Source organism: Podarcis gaigeae (genome assembly GCF_964106915.1).
Source record: "Podarcis gaigeae genome assembly, chromosome: 15".
Classification (NCBI taxonomy): Eukaryota; Metazoa; Chordata; class Lepidosauria; order Squamata; family Lacertidae; genus Podarcis; species Podarcis gaigeae.
In genome coordinates this window covers 45,242,197-45,257,216 of record NC_139692.1, presented here as the reverse complement: position 1 = coordinate 45,257,216, position 15,020 = coordinate 45,242,197, and the positions used below count along the sequence as shown (strand labels likewise).

General features: G+C 49.6%; 2 protein-coding genes across 3 annotated transcripts; one reads left to right on the top strand and one right to left on the bottom strand.

Annotated features, from left to right (window-relative positions):
- Positions 1-3,806: 3,806 nt before the first annotated feature.
- On the top strand, positions 3,807-7,192 carry SEBOX (SEBOX homeobox). Its single transcript, XM_083715335.1, has 3 exons — positions 3,807-3,936; positions 4,062-5,603; positions 7,126-7,192. The coding sequence occupies exons 1-2, from the start codon at positions 3,837-3,839 to the stop codon at positions 4,631-4,633; spliced, it is 672 nt and encodes a 223-aa protein (XP_083571461.1). The 5' UTR covers positions 3,807-3,836; the 3' UTR covers positions 4,634-5,603; positions 7,126-7,192.
- A 726-nt stretch (positions 7,193-7,918) lies between these two features.
- On the bottom strand, positions 7,919-14,941 carry VMA12 (vacuolar ATPase assembly factor VMA12). 2 transcript variants are annotated; one of them, XM_083715310.1, is made up of 6 exons: positions 14,446-14,890; positions 13,155-13,228; positions 12,836-12,925; positions 12,114-12,156; positions 9,510-9,622; positions 7,919-8,691 (listed from the first exon to the last, which is right to left on the bottom strand). In XM_083715310.1, exons 1-6 carry the CDS (start codon positions 14,636-14,638, stop codon positions 8,596-8,598), a joined length of 609 nt encoding a protein of 202 aa, XP_083571436.1. In that variant the 5' UTR covers positions 14,639-14,890; the 3' UTR covers positions 7,919-8,595. The 2 variants fall into 2 exon arrangements, with proteins under 2 accessions (XP_083571436.1, XP_083571437.1); XM_083715311.1 differs by lacking the exon at positions 7,919-8,691 and adding an exon at positions 11,432-11,589 and having other exon boundaries at positions 9,510-9,618; positions 14,446-14,941.
- Between the last annotated feature and the right edge of the window lie 79 nt (positions 14,942-15,020).

The following is a 15,020-nucleotide window of genomic DNA, read 5'->3' as shown; positions in this document are numbered from 1 at the left end:
CGGACCCGCCTGCTTGTTTTTGGGGACTAGAGGCCTGTGGGGAGGGGGTTCTTTGCAGCCCAAGTTTGGACAACCTGTTTCACCTGGTAGTTTGGGGACCAAAACAAAGAACGGTGATGCTAAACTGTCTCACAGGGGACACGTGTCATTTGGCAGTGACTCAATGTTTATTTAAAACTCCATGGTCAGGATCTGGGGTTGCAATGTGTTGAATTGCATTGTGCAAAAGCAACACTTTGCTCAGGTCCTGGAGATGTGTGATGCATGAGGTGAGGGAACCCAAGTCCTCCAGGTCCTTCCATCCAGCCCTTGAAATTACCACCAGGCCACGCCCCCTCTCCAAGGCCACGCCTCCTCCCAGCCACCCTCTGTCTAGACCACGCCCCTTCAGCACTGGCCACGCCCCTCTTGGTTGCCTGGATGGAGAATCAAGGGTAGGCAGTGTAGAAACTAGACTACTGCTGAAAGAGGGGTGGGGTGCCTCCATTACCCGCCTACTTTTGCCTCTGGCTCCTCCCACCCCTGGCCTGTGGCCCTTGGAAGGCTGTCTAAAGGCCAGGGTTGGCCCTCAAACTGGGAAATATTCCCCAGGGTTGGTCCAACACTAATTTTGGAGCGAGGAGGGCAAATATTTCTCAGCACCTAAATCTGAAATGACTCTGTTTCAAACATGGGGAACTGGGAATAAGGATGCCTTGTCAGCTTTGGGACCAGCAAGTGGAGGGGAGAGGGGGAACCAGTCTCTCTTTGGAGCCTTAGGCTGGTGGAGGGGAGGGGCGGATGTTCTGCCTGCCCCACACAGTCATCAAGAAGCAGGCCAGAATGTAGCCAAGCCCTTTCGTAGAGTTAGGGTGATCAAGATGATGATAATTTGGGAATGTGGGGGTGTCTGGAAAGCCTTGAGTCCAATGAGGACTGGTTCAAAGAGACCTTTCACCTGACGAAGAGAGGGTTTTATTGATTTCTACACTTTTCCTCCAAGCTCAAGGTGGCAGGCATGGCTCTCCCTCTCTGTTTTATCCATGCAATAACCCATGTGAGGCAGGTGAGGCTGAGAGAGGGAGACCAGCCGCAGGTCACCAACCAGCCACTGACTGGAGGATTTGAAGCCCAATTTTCTCTGGTCCTTAGGGATGTACATTTAAAGCAAACCCCCCATCCAGAGAACTGTAGTTTCCCTCTCACAGCGCTACAACTCCCAGCACCCTTAATCTACAGTTCCCAAGATTCGGGAGGGTGCTTTAAATGTATGGTGCAACCCTAGGCAGCACTCTAACCACTACACCATACTATTGTTGAGCAGGAAGTGGGACAGACTCTTTCACTGTTACTCCAGCAGATGGGACTGGAATCATAAAGAATGGTTCCCTGTGAGGAACGATTGAGGGAGTTGAGCATGTTTCACCTGGACAAGAGGAGACTGAGAGGTATAGGCGTAGCCAGGATTTTTGTTAGGGGGACAGGCCTTTGTGGGGGGGCAGAACCTCAGTTAGCTATGTACGGTATTTTTCTTGATTTTGGGAGGCAGCTGCCCCTCCCTGGCTACGCCCATGCTGAGAGGAGATCTGAGAGCCACCTTCAAATATCTCAAGCGCTGTCACATGAAAGAGGGAGCAAGCTTGTTATCTGCTGTTCCGGAAGGGAGGACCAGAGCCAATGGATTCAAGTTGCAGGAAAGGAGAGTACAAATAACATCAGGAGGAACTTTCTGACAGGAAGAGCTGTTTGACGGTGGAACCATCTCCCTTGGGAAGTTGTGGACCCTCCTTCCTTGGGTGATTTTTAGCAGAGGTTGGGTAGCCCTCTGCAATGGATGCTTTAGCTGAGAGTCCTGCATCTCAGGGGGTTGGACTAGATTGATGACCCTCAGTAGGGAACTCTGACTCTACATTTCTGTGATTCTATGGCCTCTGAAGTGTCTCTTCCAACTTTAATAGTACATAATATTAAGGGCTTTTTATGGGGCTGATCAATCAGATATAATGGGAACATGACACAGGGTTTAGTCTGCAATCCTATGCACACTTCCTTGGAAGTAAGCGTGGCTTTGCTGTTGAAGCAGACGCTTCTGGGATCACTGCCAGGCATATTCTATGCACACAAACTATGGAGTATTGAACTCAGGTTTAGCTCTTGGAGTAACCGAATGAATGGGGGCCAGAGCTGCACGTTAAGCATTTGGCTTTTATAATAACACCAGAAGAACCTGCTGGATCAGGCCACTGGCCCACTTAGTCCAGCATCCACTTCTCACAGTGGGCAACCAATGCAAAACCCACAGGCAGGAACTGAGCACAGGGTCCCTCTGGTATTCAGAAGCATCGCTGGACCAGACTCTGGAGGCAGAGCATAACCATCCTGGCTGGTAGTCATCACTAACCTTCTCCTCCTCCATGAATTTGCCCAATCCTATTTTAAAAGCATCCAAGTTGGTGCCCATCACTGCTTCCAGTGGGAGGGAGTTCCACTGTCTAACTCTGTGCTGTGCAGACTTAGAATCATAGAGTTGGATCGTCTAGTCCAACCCCCTGCAATGTAGGAATATGCAGCCATCTCATACGGGGATTGAACCTACAACCTCTAACCAGAGGTTATACAGATGGCACCAAACCCCATCAAAACTTGCTAAAATGTATAAAGGCAGGTCACCAACATGTTGGAGATGTAAGAAGAAGATAGGGTCATACTATCTGTGGTGGACCTGTGCAATCATATATGATTTCTGGAATAATATCTACAACGAACTCAAGAAACTATTCAAATTTACCGTCAAAAAAAAGACCAGAGTTTTTTTATTAGGAATATTGCCAATGGAAATTTAAAAAAAAAAATATAAGACCATTCATGTATGCAATCACGGCAGCAAGAATACTCGTAGCGAGAAACTGGAAAAGCGAAACACAGAATGGCAGACACTTATGATAGAATACTTCCAACTAGCAAAACTGACGGGTAAAGTCAGGGGAGCTTTAAATCAGAAAACATATGGAGAATGGAAAATATTTAAGGAATATATAAGATTATATTGTACAAGTGATACCATCTTAGCAGAACTTGAATGATACTTGTGAACAAAAATGAATGAAACGAATACCTTAGTGGAATATATGATATAACACAAAGCTGTGCGACAAAACCATGATAATAGAAATAGCATAATGAGAATGATTGGAAGTTTTAAGAAGAAATTTTTATTTGATGAACATGATTTTGTATAAATTTTGGGGTTTTTTTCTTTTTCCTTTGTCTTTTCTTTCTTTTCCGTCTTTTTCACTTTTTTTCTTACTCCTATGTCGTGATGCTTTTTCTTCTGTATTGAATTTTTCTATACTTGCCTTGGTTGTAAATGATCATTTACGTCTGTATTTTAAACCAATAAAGATTTACCATGGGGGGAGAAAAAAACAGCCTTTGACCAGAGAAGCTATCCTTTCATCTGTCTCCATAAACGTGAGCTTCATGGCAGACTGCTATTTGAACCTGGTTTCCCAGGTCCTGGTTCTAACCACTACACCACACTGCCTCTCTAAAGACAGGCCTCCTGCGTGTGCCCGAGAAGTTGGACTCCAGGAAAGCGCACCTCTTCGGCTGGACTCCAGGCTGGTCCCTAGAGGCGCTGCCCGAGGCGGGCACTTCAGTACCAAGGACAGCTCCCGCGCCCGACGGGCGCCTCCCTCCCGTCTCCAGGTGCCCGAACTGCGTTAGGTGGCGGGGGGGGGGGCTGGTCCCAGATGTGAGCCCGCCCGAGGGGTGGGGGTGGAATGACGCTGGTCGGTCTCCGAGGGATAAAAGCTAGACGACCAGCTTGAGCAGCCGCAGGAGCCGCCGCCGCCACGATGGGCAGCAGGGAGCGGGCGCGCGTCCTCCGGGTGCCGCCGCCCTTTCTCTTCCCCGACGGGACGGACGGAGTGCGCGGGGAGCAGACTGGCGGAGGAGGTGGGTTGCGGGGCGCTGGGTGCTGAGGGGATGGGGGTGGGACCTGGAGAGGGGGAGGCTAGGAAGAAGCCGCCTCCTCCCTCCCGAGCACTGCCCGCCCCGTCTGCCTTCTTTCGCACCCCCAGGTCCCCGGACGGAGGGAGGCGGCGGCGGCCCCAGGAAGAGGAAGCGGACCACCTTCAGTCGGGGCCAGCTGAGCGAGCTGGAGCGCGTCTTCGCCGCCCTGCCCTACCCGGACATCGGGACGCGCGAGCGCCTGGCCGAGCTCACGCAGCTGCCTGAGGCCAAGATCCAGGTGAGCCCCGACGGCTCCTCCGCCTCGGGAGGGCCCCTGCCTCTCAATGCCCCTTCTCTCATCGGCTCCCTCTCCCCCCAGGTCTGGTTCCAGAACCGCCGCGCCCGCCGGATCAAGAGCAGCGCCGCGCCCCGCCGGGCTCAGGCTGGCAGCAAGCCCGACGAGCAGCCGGGATTGAGCGCCACGCCGCCGCCCGGCAGCGCCTCTGTCTTCCTAGGCTGGGAGGAGGCGCCGGCGCCCCCTCGGTGGCCGGGGAGCTCCGTCCGAGAAGAGGAAGAGGCCGCGGCGTGGACCGCCCTGTCGGGCCGCTGGGACGCCTTTCCTCCGCCTCGCACCTCCCTGGGGAGCATCTCGGACCTCATCTACAGCGCCGCCCTGGTGGCCAACTTCGGGGACCTCTAGACGCCTGCGTGGGCGCACCGTCGAGGAATATCTGACGCTGGGTGAGAGATGTTTGGAGGCTGGAAGCTGGAAGCGGCAAAAGGGGAAGGCTAGAGCCGCGTTTCTCCTCCTCTGTCAACCATCCTTCCTTTGTGTAACATGCCCCTTCCTGGGAAGGGGAGAGGGCTGTCTCTGTTGGAAGTCCAATTGTATCTGGGCACCCTCCCTCCCCGTTTAAAAATGCACCTGGCCGCATTAATCTGCGGGCTTTTCTCCTCTTCCCCTCAAATCTCTCTTGTAACTCCAATAAAAGAGATGTTTTGTGATGTCCTCACAAGCTTAGCCTGATCACTTTCATTTCTGATTTCGGTTGGGGGGGTGCTCTCTACCCCACAGGCCTATCCAATATCCTTAAATGGAGAAGCGGGGGGAGCTCAGACCCCACAATCGCTTGATAATGCCACCTAATCTGCCCAGGGGAAAAAAATACCTTAATCTCCAGGGGGATCCGTGGATGATTGAACGACATCACCTAATCCCAGTGATGGCCCAGGGAAAAGGTCTAGGTTCCCATAGTGCCCCCCCCGCCCGCCCCCTTCTGGGCCCAGCCAGCTGGAATGGCACATAGCGGCAATATTAATATTGGAGTGTGTGTTTCTGGCTAGGGCTTAGCAGACATCAGAACATTAATCAACGCTTCTGAGGGGCCTCTGACCAGCACCCGCCGCTTAAAGCCTCCAGGAGCATAAAGGACACAATGGTTTTGAGCAACTGTTATCCAAGGTGGGCGTTGTCATAGAACTGTAGAGTTGGGGGGAACCCAAGGGTCATTAGTCCAACCCTCTGCAATGCAGAAATCTCAACTAACACACCTATGGACAGAAGGCCTTCCGACCTCTGTTTAAAAACCTCCACAGAAAGAGAGTCCACAACCTCCTGTTGAGCAGCTCTGTCAGAAAGTTTTTTTGTATTCTTAGCTGGACTCTTTCTTGTAACTTGAAGACATGGGTTCGAGTCCTACCCTCCAGAGAAGGAGAAAACAAGCTTGCTCCATCCTCCATGTGACAGCTCTTGAGATATTTGGCTCTCCTATCTCCTCTCAGTCTCATCTTCTCCAGGCTAAATATCCCCAACTCCTTCAACCGCTCCTCATCAGGATTGGTTTCCAGACACGGGATCATCTTGGTCACCCTCCTCTGCACACCTTTCAGCTTGTCAAACATCCTTCTTAAATTGTGGTGCCCAGAATTCTTCTATTCTTTCCCATAGCAGCTGTTATTGAAACTGAGCCTGTTACCTGTTTGGAGGCCCTTGGGGTGCAGAGTCTGGCTTGTGAACTTGAGAGTAGACTCCACCTGTTGCAATCACATACAGTGATGCTTGTAGAGAAGGAAGTTATCATAGGGTTGTAGATATTTCTACAATATATGTTCAATACTCAGGGATGATTCACAACCTGGCCGGCACATTCTTGATCTCCTGCCCTCAGGCAGAAGATACAGAAGCATGATTAGTTGCACCAACAGGGTAAAGAACAGCTTCTATCTGGGGGCTGTTAGGCTGCCGAATGAAAAGATAACAACAGGGCAACTGACTTTTGGGTTTGGTGGGTGTGCGTCAGTAAACGAGGGGAATTAAGACTAAGAGAGCTGAGGGGGGTGCTTGTGTAGTTGTACAAGTGACAATAAAGTATTTCAAATTTCACCTGGCTGTACCTGGCAATGCTGTCTGGGATTGAACTTGGAACCCTCTGCAAGCACAGCCTGCAACCAGGCGGTGGCAAGAGGGCATGCTAATCACCTCCTCATCCCTGACAACCCCCTCGCCCAACTGCAGCCCCCAGGTGAAGACTTCTCTCAGGCCTCTGGCTAATAAAACAATCTGAGGGAGGTTTACTGTTTTGGTTTGTTACTATGCTATGCATTTCTGTGTTTTTATATTGCAAACTGCCTTGTGATCCTCGGATGAAGGGCAGTACAGTGGTACCTCGGGTTACAGACGCTTCAGGTTACAGACGCTTCAGGTTACAGACTCTGCTAACCCAGAAATATTACCTCGGGTTAAGAACTTTGCTTCAGGATGAGAACAGAAATCGTGCTCCGGCAGCAGCAGGAGGCCCCATTAGCTAAAGTGGTGCTTCAGGTTAAGAACAGTTTCAGGTTAAGAACAGACCTCCAGAACGAATTAAGTTCTTAACCCGAGGTACCACTGTATAGAAATTTAACAAAACAAACAAGCAAGAATTGTCTGTTGGTTCTGACCAAAGGGGTCCCATCTAGTCCAGCATCCTGTTTTCACAGTGGCCAATTATGGGATGCCCTCAAGCAAGATGGTGTTTGGAAGCATTACTGCCTCTGAAGAGCACAGCCATCAAGAGAGCCTCCTCTGAATTTGCCTAATCCCCATTGAAAGCCATCCAAGTTGATGGGCGTCTTTGCCTCCTGCAGGAGCAGGTTCCATCCTCTGTCCTGTATCTTCCACGAAGGTGAAGCATACAATTATTTTGCTTCTAGGGATCTAAAACGGGATGAAGCTCATACCTCCAGCCTCAAAACACAGTTTGTTATCTTATATCTATATAAAGGTAAAGGGACCCCTGACCATTAGGTCCAGTTGTGACTAACTCTGGGGTTGCGATGCTCATCTCGCTTTACTGGCCGAGGGAGCCAGCATACAGCTTCCGGGTCATGAGGTCAGCATGACTAAGCCACTTCTGGCGAACCAGAGCAGCGCACGGAAACACCGTTTACCTTCCTGCTGGAGCGGTACCTATTCATCTACTTGCACTTTGACATGCTTTTGAACTGCTAGGTTGGCAGGAGCAGGGACCGAGCAATGGGAGCTCACCCCGTTGCAGGGATTCGAACCGCCGACCTTCAGAACGGCAAGTCCTAGGCTCTGTGGTTTAACCCACAGCGCCACCCGTGTCCCATCCTATATATATATATATTGGTCACCATTACACAGCAAATGGAAGACAAGGAGTACCTCCATCTAAAATCCCTTCATCAATGAGAATACAGTGGTACCTCGGGTTACAGATGCTTCAGGTTACAGCTAACCCAGAAATAGTATCTCAGGTTAAGAACTTTACTTCAGGATGAGAACAGAAATTGTGCTCCGGCAGTGCGGCAGCAGCAGGAGGCCCCATTAGCTAAAGTGGTGCTTCAGGTTAAGAACAGTTTCAGGTTAAGAACAGACCTCCGGAACGAATTAAATACTTAACCTGAGGTACCACTGTATGTAGCCTTCCTCTCCCTCAGAACCTCCCCACACCTGCCACTAGAGAACTGCCTGAATTGCAGCTTCAACAGATTCCGATCTGTTTATTGCACACAACAAAGGTTGATTTCTATACATTAAGACAACACCCGGGGGATGGCGGTTTGCGGAGGGGAGGGGAAGCATCTCCAAACTGTAAGGGGTAGGACGCGGCCGTTCACGGTTGCTTGCCGGGCTTGGTGTAACAGCAAAATGGTGTGTCCCTTTGTGTTTGCCAAAGGGCAACAAAAGTAACCGCTATGGGCACCCTCTCTAGCACTGCCAGCTCAGGTAGCCAACGCTTTGGAAAGAGCAACCTTCCAGCATGCGGGTGTGACAGAAACACAAGGAAAAATCTCCTCCTGTTGGTGCGAAGTTGCTATCCCCTGGTCCTGGACCCTTTGCAGCTTCAGGGCCTGGAGGGAAAAAACCCCACACTACTGAAAACACACCAGATTACTTGTGCCGGAGAAAAGGGAGGCCTGTTGGGGAAAGGCTTTTCACAGCACAGAGACCTCAGGGGAAGGAAAAGGAGCCCACTTGTCTGTAGCTGCAAGAGGAAGGAGTTGCATTGAGAATGTCCTGTTCCTCCTTGGTAGTTTGTACTGGGATTTGCAGGTGGTCTCTGGTGGCCGACCCCCCACCTCCCCGGCCACAAGTGGGGAGCAGCAAGGATGGAGAGAGCCGGCTGAGAGAAAGGCCAGCCAGGAAGGGCTCCTTGGCTACGGCTCCCCCAGTTCTCCTTCCAGATTCCGAACCATCACGTAGAGCTCAGCCAAGCCCACGACGGAGGCCACGACCACGGCGGACAGGACACGCTGGAAGGAAGGGGGGAAAGGAAGTCAGCTCAGCCTCAGACACCTCTGCCAGGTGAGTTGCAGTTAAGAGACATCCTGCCTTGCTTCCGCTCTGGACTTTTTTGGGGGTCAGGATTAATCTGTACCCTTTGGGGGGGGTTTTGTGTCTAGCATTAGAGTTAGAACATTTGCTTTTTTGGATTCAAAACTAAAGGCTTCCCCTCTCCCCCTTTTACATAAAAATGCACTAGTGGAGGAATTGCAGGATCATAGAGTTGTGGAGTTAGAAGGGACCCCCAAAGGCCATCCAGCCCAGCCCCCTGCAATGCAGGAATCTCAGCTAAAGCATCCAAGACAGATGGCCGTCAAACCTCTGCCTAAAAACCTGCAAGGAAAGAGAGTCCATCACCTCTCAACAGCTCTTACTGTTCTTCCTGATGTTTAGCAGCCATCTTCTTTCTTGTAACTTGAAGCCCTGGGTTCGAGTCCTACCCTCCAGAGCAGGAGAAAGCAAGCTTGTTCCCTCTTCCGTGCAATAGCCCTTGAGATATTTGAAGATGACTCTCCTATCTCCTCTCAGTCTCCTCTTCTCCAGGCTAAACATCTCCAGCTCCTTCAACTGTTCCTCATCAGGCTTTGACTCCAGACCCTTAACCATCTTGGCTGCCCTACTCTGCACATGTTCCAGCTTGTCAATGTCCTTGGAAGGTTAAACTCTATGTTGTTCAAGAGAGCTGCCCTTCACCCCCCACCCCCTACCCACGGAATATCCAGAGCTTTCCTTAAGTCTCTCCCTGCCCCCTGTATGGTCCCCCCCCCCCGGCCCAGCTGCCACTCACCGGTGCCATTTCCACGAAGATGTACTGGGAGCCCAGGTAGGTGCAGGCAAACGTGGCTCCCACAGTGACCAGGAAGTTGACGATGGTGACAACCAAGGCTTTGGTGGACCTCACTGGGAAAAGCAGAGGCAGAGTGTGTGACCCAGGCCTAGCAAGGTCCATTCCCTATGACTGAAACCCTAAGAAGGAAAGGGAATTCCCTGCCCACCCCCACCCCACCTCATTACCCCACTGCAGTACTCCTCCTCACCCCACAGGAAGCTGCTATATACTGGGTTAGAACATTGAAAACTTGGGAACTCCCTGCCTGTTGATATCAAGCAGTTTGCCTTCCCTGTACTCTCTTCAGCGCCTGCTAAAAACATTCTTTAGACAAGCCTACGCTCGTTTTTAGTCAATTGTTATTTTAACTTTTTGAAAGTTTTAGCTTGCGAATCTGGGGTTTCTTTTACAATCAAGCAGCGTGTAAACGTTATGAAATAAGCAAAAGGACCATCCAGTTCAGTATTGCCTGCCCTGACCGGCAGAAGTTGCTCTCCAGGGTCTCAGGCAGGGGCTCTTTCCCAGCCCAACCTGGGGATGTCGTGGAATTGAACCTGGGGCCACAGGCATGGAAAGTGGGGGCTCTGCCAGGAACATGCAGCCCTTCCCCTAACAGCCCTCATGGTTCTGACCAAAGGAACTGGCTTTCAACAGGAACAAAGGCAGCTGCCATAATACAAGTTGGAACATGGTTCCCTAGAGCTTCTACACCTGTTGGTTTTTAACCAATCCAGACCAGAGACCCACCTCTGATCCCCAAACAGGAACACTGTACCCATTCTGACTTTAAGTTTTAACTTAACAGTGCTGGAGTCTCCCCACATATTACACACATTGAGGTACTGGCATGCTATTGTTTTTTTTCAATATTATATGTAGTAGTTTGAACCAAATGAACCAATCTTTCATTTAATACAGTGGTACCTCGGGTTACATACACTTCAGGTTACATACGCTTCAGGTTACAGACTCCGCTAACCCGGAAATAGTGCTTCAGGTTAAGAACTTTGCTTCAGGATAAGAACAGAAATTGTGCTCCAGCGGCGCAGCAGCAGCAGGAGGCCCCATTAGCTAAAGCGGTGCTTCAGGTTAAGAACAGTTTCAGGTTAAGAACGGACCTCCGGAACGAATTCAGTACTTAACCCGAGGTACCACTGTAGTTGGCCAAAACTTCTGAACCCTTTTCTCTATGCCCGTGGTTGATACTGAGCAAGAGGACAAGTCCACCATTTATATACCACCATTATGTTTGCCTTTCCTTAACAACAACAAAAAGCTTCTCTCTCACTTTCCATAACCTTCACTGCCTCCTTTCTTTCTCATGGAGTTGCAGAGTTGGAAGGGACCTCTGGGGTCATCTAGTCCAATCCCTAAAGCCAGAGTCCAACCCCTAAAGCAGCACACAGCTAAACTATGGAACTCCCTGCCACAAGGCATTGAAAAGATGGCATTGAAAGAGAACTGAGCAAGTTCCTAGAGGGCTATTAGCCAGGATGGCTATGATCTGCCTTCACTGTCACAAGCAGCAATGCTTTTGAATACCAGTTGCTGGAAACCACAGGAGAGGAGAGTTCCTCTTGTGCTTGAATCCTGCTTATTGGTTTCCTACAGGCATCTGGCTGGCGACTGTGAGAACAGGATCCCAGACTAGATGGGCACTGACCTGATCCAGAAGGCTCTTCTTAGGTTCTCTTTATCTCCTCAAACATTTCTACCCTCTCTCTCAGCATCTTCTGCTTTCCTTTCGGCTGCTGCTACTATCACCTCTCTGTCTCCCTCTCTCTTTCCTTTTTTGCTCTGCTCTTTCTTCCATCTTGTGCCGCCTTCCCTGCCTCTTCAACTCCCTTCTCTCTGTGACTCCTGCCCCCCACAACGTCAACTTGCCTGAAATTAAAATGAGCAGGATTTCTGGGAAAAGTTCATTCCCCTCAGAGCCTAACATAGGGGGCAGCTGCACTTGGTTTCCCCTTTTTTGGATGATGAAGTTTGAAGAAACTCCTCAGATTCTCCCACATTGAAGTAACATATTTTCGTGGTTCTAAAATGAAAATGGTTGTTTTCCCTCTTAGTTTGCAAAAACTTGTACTTTATTTTATTTCTTAAGCGACTAAATAAAAGCAAAATTCATTCCAGAGTCTACTCAGACATTAAGAAAGTTGATGTGAGTTTTAACCTGTTCCTATTGTTAATTTAACTTTCAAAAAGTTTTTTTGTTTTCTCCTTTTTTTGTAAACTGCTTTAAAGTTTTGTTTTGTTTTCACAATCAAATGGTGTATAAATTTTATGGAATAAATTTCAAATCAAGACTGAAAAACTAAAGTTGCTGTCTTGTGCATAATTACTTGAGATACATCCCATTCCAATGAATGGGCCTTACTTCTGAAAAGACATGCATAGGAGCTGCTATCAATTTAACTAAGGTTAAATTGGGAGTCTCCTCTCCCCTTCCTGCAGTTCCCATCCCACCCTTTCTGCCACCTTACTTTCCCTCTCTCACAATCACCCATCCATCTGTCCTCTCCTTGTCTCAACATGCCACCTGCTCTTAACACAGAAACCCACCTTGCCTTCCAAGGTCAGCCAAAGTGCCGTATCGGTTCAGTTCCTAAAAGAAAGAGGGAGAAGAGTGTTAGCTTCTTACAGGGCTTTCCTCTGTTCTGCTTGGCAACGAAGCAGCTTCAGGACCAAGGCAAATAAAGGCCTTCCCTTCTTCCCAGGTGCGGTGTGAAAATGTCACCTAGGCCGTCAGATATAAAATGTGGAGCTCTATGACCCAAATCCCACGGCAGAAACTACAGTAACTGCGTTGTCGCATCACATATACTTAATGCTAACCAGAAATTAGCTGCCTATATAGCAACTCTATGAACAGGAAAATAGGAAGCTGCCTTATACTGACCCAGATCTGTGGCCCATATAGTTCAATACTGCATACGCTGGCAGAGGCTCTCCAGGGTTTCAGGCAGGGAGTCCTCCCAGCCCTACCTAGAGCCATTGGGGGTTGTACCTGGGACCTTCTGTATGCAAAGCAGGGGCTCTACCACTGAGCTCCAGTTCCCTCCCCAAAGGAAAGGGCCTCACCCTGAAGCTTAATCTTTATTATGTTCATTTGCATTCTTAACACAAATTCTTAGTTCCAGAACCCCTGTGCCCTTCACTGAGAGTCTGTATCCACATCCACCAACCCTTCCTCAAAGCAGAGCCGTATCATGTAGATGGCTTAAGTAAGATCAGGCTGATCTTTGCTAAGGGTGGGACAGTTCAGGTTTCTATTTTCCCCTCACCTGGCAGTTGATGTTCCTTGTTATCTTCTTGTATTCCTCATTGGCTAGCTTGGCCTTGATCTTCTCTAACCGGGCTACTAATTCTGGATTCTGAAACAGAACACAAACTTGCAATGGAACAGCAATTTCACTGTTTTATGCCAAATATTTGTTGGGAGAGTGGAGAGATTTAGGCTTCCTAAGATACATGTAACTAGAGATTTCTGTGTGTTGGGAGATGCAAAGTTATCTCCTTATGAAAGCCTTTTATACATCAGAAGCCACAGAGATTCCAACCACCTAGTTATTTTTATTAAAAAGGTAAGTGCTTCATACAAACCCTGGGAGGCTTTTTCTCTTCAGGAAGGAAGATCTCACTGCCTTCCAGCAGTTCATGAAGATATACCTGAGAACCTAGGAGTAAAAAAAGGTGTGTTCACCAATAAGAATTCTGGGCCAAAGGAATTTGAAATATATAATGTTATGCACATAGGAAATGGCCTTATCCTAGGCCGGATTCTTTGTCCACTTAGGCCAGTACTGTCTGCTTTGACTGGTAGCTGCACTCCAGGGTATTAGGTGTGAAGGTTTTCACCTTGATTCTTTTAACTGAAGAATTTAGGATTGAAGTCCTGCCCTTCCACATGTGCACAGGAGGGAAACCATTTCATCCTCATGATAAACCTGTAAGGTCGGATGAGAGATAGTGACTGGCTCCAAGGTCACCAAGCAAGCCCTTCATAACTGGTTGGAAATTTGAACACTTGTATCCTAACAAGCCTGTAAAGTATGGTAAAGGTATAGTAAAGGATCCTGCCTCTCTCACCCCCCACCCTCCAGTCCAACACTCTACTAGGGCACCACATAGGCTCTGTTTCCCTTTACTATTCACCCCCATTTCAATGTATTTTGTTCCCCAATAAGTGTGTATACCACGGTGCACCCTATGCTATGTATGGTGTAGTAGTGTTTTGAGTGTAGAGTCAGTGTGGTGTAGTGGTTAAGAGTCTTGGGCAGAGAAACCAAGCAGATCAAGGTTCGAATGCCGACTCAGCCATGAAGTTCACTGGGTGGCCTTGGGTCAGTCACTCTCTCTCTCTCTGTCTGTCTGTCTAAGAAACCTCACAGGAGTGTTCTGAAGATAAAATAACCAGGGTGGGGTGGGGAGAAGAACCATGTACATTATCTTGAGCTCCTTTATGGAAACACGTGACATGAATACAATTACAGTGGTACCTTGGGTTAAGTACCTAATTCGTTCTGGAGGTCCGTTCTTAAGCTGAAACTGTTCCTAACCTGAAGCTAACCACTTTAGCTAATGGGGCCTCCCGCTGCTGCCGGAGCACGATTTCTGTTCTCATCCTGAAGCAAAGTTCTTAACCTGAAGCACTATTTCTGGGTTAGCGGAGTATGTAACCTGAAACGTATGTAACCCGAGGTACCACTGTATATCTATATGCAGGTGCCCCTTCTAAGCGTTGGTTAGTTTACTCGAGAGGAAGCACACAGGGCGTGGAGGAAATAAGGCAGCCTCTTTCGGACAGGGCTTAGGGGGGGCGAACTGCCCCTCCGTCTCGAAGGTCAAAGATCACGACCCCAGCCTCAAGTCTCCGGGGGGGGGCTCTCCTCACCCGCCTCCCGCAGCGCTCGGTAGAACTTTCGGACGAAGTGGAAGGACAAGCGGGGCTCCTCTTCGGCCAGGGCCGCCTCCAGCTCGGCCCGCAGCTCCTCCGGCAGCCGCTGCGCCTCGGAGCCCCGCAGGAGCCCCCGCAGCACAGGTCCAACCTTCAGGGAGGACGCCATCTTGGAAGTGCCGCTGGTCATATGACCGCTCGGGGCCTGAAGTGGGCGGGGAAGAATCTGACTGGGGTTACTACGGCAACCCGAAGAGGGAGGTGAACAAAGAGGGAACAAAAGGGAAGAGAGGGAGCCTGGTCGCCCTGAGAAGCATATTCCGGGTTCACTCCGCGGCCAAAAGGCGGGCAAGAAGCGCTCCGAATAAATAAGCGGCCTGCGTCATCCAAAGCTTTCTGCAAACTCTGGTCTATTTCCCGAAAACACAAATGTTTATAATCATTTAAACCCGCGTGGAGGGGGGGGAGTGAGGAACAACCTCGGATACTGCCTATTCGGGCTCCTTCTACAGTTCTTATCTCTGTGGGGAAGAAAGCGGCGGAAGCCTTCCCTTCGCCTTCCCCTCTCTATG